The sequence below is a fragment of the Chelon labrosus genome (assembly GCF_963514085.1).
Source record: "Chelon labrosus genome assembly, chromosome: 10".
NCBI classification, from domain to species: Eukaryota; Metazoa; Chordata; class Actinopteri; order Mugiliformes; family Mugilidae; genus Chelon; species Chelon labrosus.
In genome coordinates this window covers 1,824,651-1,835,410 of record NC_140360.1, presented here as the reverse complement: position 1 = coordinate 1,835,410, position 10,760 = coordinate 1,824,651, and the positions used below count along the sequence as shown (strand labels likewise).

The 10,760-nt window shown below is 44.4% G+C and overlaps 1 protein-coding gene across 2 annotated transcripts; it reads right to left on the bottom strand.

The window, feature by feature from the left end:
• Nucleotides 1-869: 869 nt before the first annotated feature.
• On the bottom strand, nucleotides 870-8,802 carry edem2 (ER degradation enhancer, mannosidase alpha-like 2). 2 transcript variants are annotated; one of them, XM_084552738.1, is made up of 11 exons: nucleotides 8,581-8,802; nucleotides 6,891-7,001; nucleotides 6,356-6,395; nucleotides 6,145-6,250; nucleotides 4,446-4,571; nucleotides 4,075-4,286; nucleotides 3,837-3,978; nucleotides 2,664-2,788; nucleotides 2,428-2,572; nucleotides 2,164-2,285; nucleotides 870-1,662 (listed from the first exon to the last, which is right to left on the bottom strand). In XM_084552738.1, exons 1-11 carry the CDS (start codon nucleotides 8,667-8,669, stop codon nucleotides 1,177-1,179), a joined length of 1,704 nt encoding a protein of 567 aa, XP_084408864.1. In that variant the 5' UTR covers nucleotides 8,670-8,802; the 3' UTR covers nucleotides 870-1,176. The 2 variants fall into 2 exon arrangements, with proteins under 2 accessions (XP_084408864.1, XP_084408865.1); XM_084552739.1 differs by lacking the exons at nucleotides 6,891-7,001; nucleotides 8,581-8,802 and adding an exon at nucleotides 6,805-6,859.
• Nucleotides 8,803-10,760: the final 1,958 nt, after the last annotated feature.

The following is a 10,760-nucleotide window of genomic DNA, read 5'->3' as shown; positions in this document are numbered from 1 at the left end:
AGATGGACTGTTACCATGGAGACTGAATACATATCAGAAGAAGGAAGAGGAGGAGGAGGAGGAGGAGGAGAAGAGGAGAAGGAGGAGATGATGAAAAACGAGGAGGAGGAGGAGGAGGAGGAGGAGAAGAAGAAGAAAGTGGAGGAGATGAAGAAAAACGAGGAGGAGGAGGAGGAGGAGGAGAAGAAGGAAGAGGAGGAGGAGGAGGAGAAGAAGAAGGAAGAGGAGGAGGAGGAGGAGGAGGAGGAGGTGGATAAGGAAGAAGAGGAGATGAAGAAAAACAAGGATGAGGAGGAATAGGAGAAAATGAAGAAGAGGAGGTGAAGAAGGAGGAAAAAGAAGAAGTAGTTTAGGAGGAGGAGGAGAAGGAAGATGAAGAAGGAGGAGTTGGAGAATGAGAAGAAGGAGAAGAAGAAAGGAGGAGGAGGAGAAGAAGCAAAAAGACATAAAAACAATCAGTAGTAGTATGTCCTCCTCCATGTCCTCCTCCATGTCCTCCTCCATGTCCTGAATGTGTAGAGTCTTAGAAGACGACCAAGATGTCTCCACGTCTCTGTCCACATTGATTCCATCTTGGTTCATCTTGATTTTCTACCTCCATGTTTCTGTCCCTCCTGGAAAAGGTCACCATGGTTACCACCACCACCACCTCTCCTCCTCATCCATCTTTAGAGGAACAACTGGCGTCCATGGAAACTCTACATACGTCAACATCTCCATTTGAATGGTTTCTACTGTAGCTCTGGTCTGAACCTCACTCTGAATTCAATCTAACTTCATCATCTGTGTCGTTTTCTCGTGGCTGTGAAACTGTGTGGCTCTAAACAAGTCTGTAATTTAGAGCTGGAGAATAAATACCACAACGAACCAAACACTCTACAGCACATGGGTTTAATCCTCTGGGTCAGAGGGGAGGGGATGGCTGTTGGTTCACATTAATTGTTGTTAAAATGGAAACTGTCCAAAATGCAAACATGAACTTCCAGTCAAGTCAAACATGAGGTCATTAATAAATAAAAATATAGTTCTCATCAGTTAAAGTTCAAGCAGAGTCATCAGAGGAAGTGAACCAGCTCTGGGTGATGGACGTCTCAGAAACCATGTCTCTGTTGACTTCCTCTAAAAGTCTCTGACTCATCATCTACAGAGTGAAGCCCGGAGTCGGCCCGACCGGTCTCAGGTGTTGTCGGTGAAAACTTGTCCCAGGATGGAGAGTCTAGCGCTGAAGGGCTGGACGGGGCAGGACAGCGGCGGCGGCGTCTTCCTCTCTCCTGGCTTCAGAGCGATGCTCTCTGATTGGCCGCGGGAAGGGGCGTCGGCTTGCTTGTCAGACGCCGGCGTCGGTTGCCGGCCGGTCTTTTCCCGTCGCCGTGACAGGCCGAGGAGGACGTCCCGGAGCTCCTGGCGGTCCTGGTTGTGGCGGCTGCAGCAGTACAGCGCCGCCGGGTCCAGAGGGTGAGCCTCGGTGTTAAAAATGTACCCCCCCGCCCCCAGGACGCACTGCCCGCCCTCGCCGCCCTCCTCCCAGAGCCCGTCCCCCTCCGTCCCGCCGCCGTGCAGGAAGTGGGTGGGGTCAAAGAGCAGGTAGAGGTACTTGATGGTCTCAGCGAGGAAGAAGGACTCCATTCTGTTGTCCAGCTGGTGATCTCTGAGGTCTTTAACCTGCAGGAGGAAAAAATAAGATTTAAATATAATCAGTTTATTTGTTTTCCTAGAACGGCGTTACTCTTCTGTCCATCACCACATTAAGCTCCGCCCCCCAGACAGCGTGAATCAGTTCCCAACAGAGAGCCTCCAGAACAAAGTTAGTTTTTTGCTAGCATTCAGGCTAGCTCATAGCAACTTTAGCAACAGATGTAAAATGAATATAATAAATTTATATAATTAACCCAAAGACAGTTCAAGGACCGTGTGGAACAATTTAAAATGAATAGAAACATTTTCAGATCACTTTATTTTATCGGTGGTTAACTGTCTTGAATGCAAGGAAGCGGGGGACACATTGTCCATATTTATATACAGTCTATGCTCTGAAGCAGCACCCTGAGCTGAACTCAGAGAGTCAATTATTCAGTTAGCTGTTAGTTGCCTGGACACATTTTGACTTCAGTCTCAGTCGTGTTTTTATTTTGTTTTGTCCTGTTCACATGCAGGCAGCCTTACGCTAGCGTATCCACACGGCGTCTTGGCGATCTTCTCGATGGACTCCAGAGCGTCGAGGCCCAGCTGCAGGTAGGTGTGGTCACCTGTGGCCCTGAACAGGTACATGGCGCTCTCTATTAACTCTGAAACACATGGAGGGGATTATTGTCCTGCATCTGCTCCAGTTTAAAAGTTCTCTTCAGAACTATATTTGTCTCAGACCCTGCTGGCCTCTGGTTCTCATGCCTCATCATGTTTTCACAAGCAGTTCTCTGTTGTCCTGACCTGGTCTCAGTGGGTATCCCTCTCTCTTGTCCACTGTGTAACCCTGAGGGATGCTGTAAAACTCCGGCAGACCTCCAAACTGTCTCCACACTGAGTAATAGTTCTGGAAAGTTCTCACTGCGCTGTCCAGGTTCCCCAGCAGAGACTAAAACACACAAATTAAATGAATACGGGTCACTTTCATTTGTAGTTTGTATGTGTGTGTCGGGTGTGTGTCGGGTTGAGTGTGTTTGTACCTGCAGGCCGGGCCAGAAAGCCTCCAGACTCTGGAAAACAGGCATGGACACGGTTCCTTTGTGCATCTGCACCCACAGGTACCAGTCGTCAAACCGAGTGTAGTTCTGAATGGCTCGATCGTACGCTGAGAAAAGGCATCACTCATTATTCAGACTCCACACAGCTCTAATGGAACACCACAGAAAGCAAATTTATAACATTTTCACTTTCTACATTTCTGCATAAAAATGACTCAATACATCAACAGACCTTCACAGAAGTCCTGAAAGTAGACAAAGAGAACCCAAACAAACACACGAAACACAAATATTAGACTTGTGTATTTATTTATTCAGGAAATGTAATCATTTGTTCAAATCTGTGAGGGGTAAAAGTATGCGTACCTTTAGGATTAGGAAGTTCATTTCAAGGCCCAATTAGATTCCATCTGTTCAGAAGTGTTTCCATCTGAACCAGGACGTTCTTGTCCTCACTGATGGACCAATGAATTCTGAATTCTACCAGTGAACTCTAAAAGAAAATGTCAGGACATCTGTCCATGAGCTGAATGTGAAGAGAAACTGGGTCATGCAGCAAGACAACGAGAACCAAGAACACAAGTGGTTCTACAAAAGAACGGTTAAAGAAGAACAAGATGAATGTTTAGGAACGGCCAAGTCAAAGTCCTGACCTTAATCCAATAGAAATGTTGTGGAAGGACCTGAAGCAAGCAGTTGATGTGAGGAAACCCACCAACATCTCAGAACTGAAGTGGTTCTGTTCTGAGGAATGGGCTAAAATTCCTCCAAGCTGCTGTAGACCACTGATCAGCAGTTACCAGAAACATTTAGTGACAAGGAGGTCACAGCAGATACTGGAGACAAGGAGGTCACAGCAGATACTGGAAACAAGGAGGTCACAGCAGATACTGGACACAAGGAGGACACAGCAGATACTGGACACAAGGAGGACATGATATGTAATATTGGCTCATTTGACTGAACAAACAAGTCTAATATTTCTGTTTCTTGTGTTTGATTGGGTTCTCTTTGTCGACTTTCAGGATGTTTTGGGTCATTTTTATGCAGAAATGTAGAAAACCCTGAAGAGCACAAAATCTTTTGAGCCTCACTGTAGTTGTAATTAAACTCTTTCACCAGCAGCAGGACGAAGGAGAACGTGGGGAACGTTACCGTGGAACATGTCGAGCAGCTCTTCGTCCTGCAGCATGATGGCACCTTTCACCAAATACTCAAAGTACGAGTCGACTCCCGCTCCGATCCCGGCGTCCTGAGCCACCCACTTCTTAGACAGGATGTCAATATGATTCCCCACCTGAGCAGACAGACGGGTGTTTCCTCCGTATATATATGTGTATCTATGTCTATGGCTGTGTTTTAATGGATGTTTACAGATGGACGGACTAGTTACCAGTCCGATGTCAGATCTGGTCTTCCACAGGGCTCTCAGGGCTTGGCGGGCTGCGTTCTCAAACGTCGGGTCTCCTGTTAGTCGACTCAGCGTCGCAAACTCCAGGATGAAGGTTCCGACGCCGGCGGTGCAAGTGACGGGCGTCTCTGAGGGACTGACGCCATGCAGCAGGTTCACCGTCCCGTACGGCATCCCGGTGGGAGTCTGAAACGCTGGAGACGTTCACACCAAACTTAAAGACACACTTAGATTGAAGGTGACCTCACATGTCCTTAATGTGTCTTTTAAAGTAATTTATTCACCATTTATGATGATTAATTAAAAATTTTTCCAACTCTTTAACTTTTGTGACTCTTTGTGTGTATCTGTACCAGGCAGCAGTTTCCTGGCGGCGTCCTCGGCCATCCTCAGCAGCGGTCCCGAACAAGGCCAACCGGGCTCCAGCTCCACCCCCCCCCTCCCTGCCAACAGGTGGGCCGACAGCAGACCACCCACCACTACACACAGAAACACAACACACACACATACACACACATATAAAACAGGCAGTTTGACTCTTGAATCTGAATCTGAGGCGTTGTCCCCGGTCTGTGAATTTTTCTTGTTTTTTGTTTGGTATTTCAAGTTTGAATGAAAACTGAAATTTGATTTTTATTTTTAAATCCAAATGAAAAAAAATAAACCTTTCTTTTATTGTTTTGTCTAAAGTTAATCTTGGTGTTCATATTGTTTCTCCTGAGGTGATGTATTGTCCTTGACTGAAGCAGGAAGTAGTCTCCGTGGTGACCACTGGTCCAGGAAGTAGTCTCCATGGTAACAGTGGTCCAGATCTCTCTGGTCCAGGAAGTAATCTCTGTGGTGACCACTGGTCCAGGTCTCTCTGGTCCAGGAAGTAGTCTCCGTGGTGACCACTGCTCCAGGTCTCTCTGGTCCAGGAAGTAGTCTCCGTGACCACTGGTCCAGGTCTCTCTGGTCCAGGAAGTAGTCTCCGTGACCACTGGTCCAAGTCTCTCTGGTCCAGGAAGTAGTCTCCAGGAAGTAGTCTCCGTGGTGACCACTGGTCCAGGTCTCTCTGGTCCAGGAAGTAGTCTCCGGGAAGTAGTCTCCGTGGTGACCACTGCTCCAGGTCTCTCTGGTCCAGGAAGTAGTCTCCGTGACCACTGGTCCAAGTCTCTCTGGTCCAGGAAGTAGTCTCCAGGAAGTAGTCTCCGTGGTGACCACTGGTCCAGGTCTCTCTGGTCCAGGAAGTAGTCTCAGGGAAGTAGTCTCCGTGGTGACCACTGCTCCAGGTCTCTCTGGTCCAGGAAGTAGTCTCCGTGACCACTGGTCCAAGTCTCTCTGGTCCAGGAAGTAGTCTCCAGGAAGTAGTCTCCGTGGTGACCACTGGTCCAGGTCTCTCTGGTCCAGGAAGTAGTCTCCAGGAAGTAGTCTCCGTGGTGACCACTGCTCCAGGTCTCTCTGGTCCAGGAAGTAGTCTCCAGGAAGTAGTCTCCGTGGTGACCACTGGTCCATATCTCTCTGGTCCAGGAAGTAGTCTCCGGGAAGTAGTCTCCGTGGTGACCACTGGTCCAGGTCTCTCTGGTCTAGGAAGTAGTCTCCGGGAAGTAGTCTCCGGGAAGTAGTCTCCGGGAAGTAGTCTCCATGGTGACCACTGGTCCAGGTCTCTCTGGTCCATGGATCATTGTGTTCAGCTCTAAATAAACCTGGTTCTTCTCCAGATTCAGAGATAAATTCAGATGACCAGATACCTTGAGTCAGAAAGTCTAAAATTACATCTGAATATTGTTCCGGAGTCATGTCCATGCTCCGTTTAGAGAACATTTGAAATCACTGACTGATGGAAACTACTACTCCTTCTTCTTCAAAAGCGTCTTCTTTTAGATGAACCTAACAACCTCTGGTTTCTCCTTCACTTCTCTTTCTGGGTGAAAGGGACATTTACTGGTTTAGCTTTTTTTTGTTTTTGCTTTTTAAATTGAACATGAAATCATCTCTTGTGTATTTTTTACTGTATAGTCTAAAACCAAACTTGAAATACCAGAACGTCCACGGATCATTTCCCTGTCTTACCTCTGATGTTGGTTTCAAACACGGACGCGTTGACGTCGATGTCAAAGTCGATCGTGTCTTGGAGGAGCGACGCCACCCGCTGAAACTCCGTCCTGTTTCCCAAAACCTTTTAAAGATACATTTAATTTAATTTCCTGTCATTTCAGCAGCTTTTATCTACTAATAATCAGCTTTGAGGAAATATTTTCAAAGTATTTATTCACATTCTTACCAGCAGAGTGTCGAGGGCATCGATCAGAGTGAGAGAGAAGCTGTGGAGAAAAGAGAGAGAGAGGGAGAGAGAGGGGGTTATTTTATTAAAAATATAAGAAATATTAAGAAAAAAGACGAAATATTAACAGTAAATAAAAAAATACATAAATAAATAAATGCAGGAAGATGAATTATGGGACGTCACAAACCTTATCTCACATGATTTATTCAAATTCCTACAAATTAGACAATCAAATAAGAAAATCTCCAGAAATGTTTCAAAATAATCCAAATGAAGCTACTGGAAGTATATCTCTACGACAGGTGGCATCATACGTTATCATTAATGGCCAATCAAAGCAAATCATACAGAATATCCGGTGATGATAGTGATAAGGACTGGTCCTAATTATCAGAGCAAGCATCAGTCACTCAATAAATCTTAAAAAATATAAACAGTGAACCTACAAAGAAGGATGCTGGTCCTTAAATGTCACTGGAAGCATAACTACAGTGCACTTTGCATTTTACAGGCAGTGACGGCGTCGCCTCACCTGCCCCAGGTGTCCTGTCCATCACAGGTGAGCGGGCGGAGCTCGTCGTAGGGGAAGGCGTTGTCAAGGTAACTGTTGTAGGCGTGGTAGAACATGGATTTGATGCGCTGCCTGAGACAAGGAGAAGGAGGTTTAACAGTCAGTCTGACTCAAGGTTCAGGTTTACTTCTGGTTCCGAGAATGGGAGGTGGAACCTTCAGCTACCAGGACCCTCTCCTGTTAAACCAGCTCCTAGTCTGGCTTCAGGAGGCATCCCCTTGCGAATGTCAGCAATTTATTTAGTAAAAATTACACCGCAAATAACCTACCCTATTTCTCGTAAACACAGAGGTCCTGCAATAAAACTAATCCAGAGTGAATCGACTTCTCTTTGTTTTTACTTTTTCAAGACTTTTGTTTGGTTCTCTGCCTTTTTTCCGCCTCTTATCACTTTAAGAATTATGAAGTACGTGCTGTAAATCAGAGTCTGGACAGATGTTAGGGTACAAAGTCGAGATGTCCCTGACCCATTCAGCCATTCAGATGGATGAAATCATTACATCAAGCATTGATGTGTTTGTCGGCAAAGGTGGAGCAAGTTTTAAGTTGTTTTTGATAAAGCTGATAGTTAGAGCTGCACTGGACCATCCCTTAGTGATGCTGCTATAGACCTAGGTTGCTGGGGGACCACACATCATGCTATAGATCTAGGCTGCTGGGGGACAACGACACATTATGCTATAGATCTAGGCTGCTGGGGGACGACGACACATTATGCTATAGATCTAGGCTGCTGGGGGACCACACATTATGCTATAGATCTAGGCTGCTGGGGGACAACGACACATTATGCTATAGACCTAGGCTGCTGGGGGACAACAACACATTATGCTATAGATCTAGGCTGCTGGGGGACAACGACACATTATGCTATAGACCTAGGCTGCTGGGGGACGAGACATTATGCTATAGATCTAGGCTGCTGGGGGACGACCACACATCATGCTATAGACCTAGGCTGCTGGGGGACAACGACACATCATGCTATAGACCTAGACTGCTGGGGGACAACGACACATTATGCTATAGATCTAGGCTGCTGGGGGACCACACATCATGCTATAGACCTAGGCTGCTGGGGGACCACACATCATGCTATAGATCTAGGCTGCTGGGGGACGACACATCATGCTATAGACCTAGGCTGCTGGGGGACAACGACACATTATGCTATAGATCGAGACTGCTGGGGGACCACACATCATGATAGACCTACACTCTGCTCAAGGTTAACAGATGCCACCGTCACCTTAGTTCCACACTGAATTGTTACGGCAATACATATAAATAAAACTGAACTGAAACTGAATTGAAAAGTCTGCAAGAGAACAAACTTTTCATGGTTTAAAGGCAACAGGGTGAATAACCTGGAAGTGTAAAAATGAAAATGTCTGTTTACACCTGATCCCTCTGAAACCGGACAGAGCTGGAGCATTTTTAACCAAGAAAAATAAAATGAATAAGGTGAATCTACGAAACTGACTTGAAGGCGGTGAATACACATGCAGACACTTATTTTACATTACATGTCTTATTAATTGTCGTTACGTTGGAGAAATTACATTTGAACAGTAGAGATGTTTTTAAAGTCTGTAAATTAACTGATCGTCTTTTAAAGAATAACTGACTATGTGTGTCTTGGTGTGTTTACCTGACTCCAGCCATCTCCTCCTCACTGAACTGACGAGCCGTCGCATCGGTCAGCAGCCAAACAAACACCAAACACACGGGAGCGCGCATGGAGACACTGGGACGGACACCCGGAGACAGACAGAGAGACACGCTGGGACACCCGGAGGCAGAAAACACGGTAAAAGTCCACGGAGGGAAATAAACACAGGAGAACAGGTGGACTCTGCTTCTGCTGCTGCTGTTGATGTTGGGCAGCTGTCAGGAAGCAGGAAGTAGACTATGTGCGCATGCGTGGGCCGGGGCGCTGACGTGTATTTTAACGTTGCGTCTGATTGGACGCTGCAGCGACCGCCATATTACTCCGGGAGTTTCTTATGTTGCCGCCATTTTACTAAGGTCTGACGTTACGTTACATTACATTACATTACATTACATTATGAATAGATTTGATTTATTTAATCAGTGTTGGGAGTAACGCGTTACAAAATTAATGTAATTACTGTAATGTATAGCTTTTTGCTGTAACGTGGTAATGTAAGGCATTCCAAAAAAAAAAAAGGGTAATATTTTACTCGGTACAAAGGTCAGTAACGCGCGTTACAATGCATTTCATCCCGAAATTAAGCGGTGTTTTGTTTTTATACTATCGCCAATAACACCGCGAGATCAGGAGAGGAGAAAAATTCAGCGCAAATTGTAAAACGTTTCTTCCTGTAGGGCTGAAGCAGCTCGACGTCGGACAGTAGCCCGTTTATAGGGGGGCTCAAGAACCCCTAAACTTTGTCCCAGCACCCCTAAAAATAAGAGTTAAAAAAAAAATGGTTGTTTTATTTTAAAAGGGTTTGTCGATGATAAGATGACAAAAAATAGCACAATCGAAGAAAGTATGTGGTTTAAAAATAATATTTTAACGAGGAAATGCAGTATTGCCCCCTCCACACCCCCCAGTGGTATGATCCACTTCTCTCGTTTACCCCTCCCTCCCCCACGCACGCAGCGCGCACACACCTGAGGTTTGGCTGACCACCTGAGGGGCGTGGCTCCTATAAATTAGCAAGTTACGGTCGATTTACTTTATCACTCAGCACCAACACATGACAGGAGTTAATAGCTGACGTTTCTCTCTCTGGTAGCTAATAGTGCAGGTTGTCAATCAACCACTGTCCACAGTTTATATGAAGCTTCTGGTTTGTGCATATGTGTTGATGTTAAAGCCAAGGTTTAAGACTAATACTGTCTATCTACAGAGGACATTTACAGCTTTTGCAATGATGGTTGGGGCTTTGGTACCTTTCTCTTTCTCCTTAAGGAAAATGTCATCCATCAGTTACATGAAATCTTAAAATACTTATTATTATTTTTTTTTTCCCCAGCATTCTAAGTATCATACAAAGATTGGGGAATTAAAATAAAACTGTGATTGGATAATATTTATTTCCTGGTAGTCAGGAGGTTAGCTTGCTGCTTTTTTGACGTTTATTGACCTTAAGTTTTTTTTTGTTCCTACCTCATCTTCTCGTTTAAATGTAATTTATTTTCTTTATTTTTTAAACTGTGCCTATTACATTCTTCTGTTGTTAGCCTTAAGCCTAGGAGCATAATAACATACATTTAGAATAAGTATATATATATATTTCCAGTTATTTTGGTGAAAGTAACTTAAAAGTAATGCAGTAGTAGTGTAATGCCTTACAATTCAGAGACAGTAATATTATAATGTAACGAATTACTTTGAAATGACAGTAACAAGTAATACATAATGTATTACGTTTTTGAAGTAACTTGCCCAACACTGTATTTAATATATAATAATTCAATTATTCAGCTATTGTATTTATTTAATAATAAAAATAAAAATAATAATAATGAGTTAATTTATCCTTGTTTTACGATCCCAGCAGGATGCAGCTTACTTATTTTAAAAATAATAATAATAATAATATTTATTTATTTAAAATTCATTTCATACATTAGTGAAGCTACAGGACATTCATTTGGTCTTAAACCTGAAGAAGTCTCATGGACCCACAGTAAACCTAAAGGCTAAGGCCAGTGTCGGCTATGTTCTAAATGTTACAGATGATGTAATGACACGGGTCTGTACATTTGCCTTTATTTACATTACTATTATTCAAATTTCTGTCCCATTAATGGATAAGCTGGCACCAGTATGGTTTGTCTGGAGAAGCTTTTGCATTG

Excerpts from the sequence above, each read along its gene's own strand:
- edem2 (XM_084552738.1), bottom strand. The coding sequence starts at position 8,669 with ATGCGCGCTCCCGTGTGTTTGGTGTTTGTTTGGCTGCTGACCGATGCG. Across the intron at positions 6,396-6,890 it reads GGACAGGACACCTGGGGCAG|CTTCTCTCTCACTCTGATCG; the intron begins GTGAGGCGACGC and ends TTTTCTCCACAG. Across the intron at positions 4,572-6,144 it reads GTTTGAAACCAACATCAGAG|TGGTGGGTGGTCTGCTGTCG; the intron begins GTAAGACAGGGA and ends TTCTGTGTGTAG.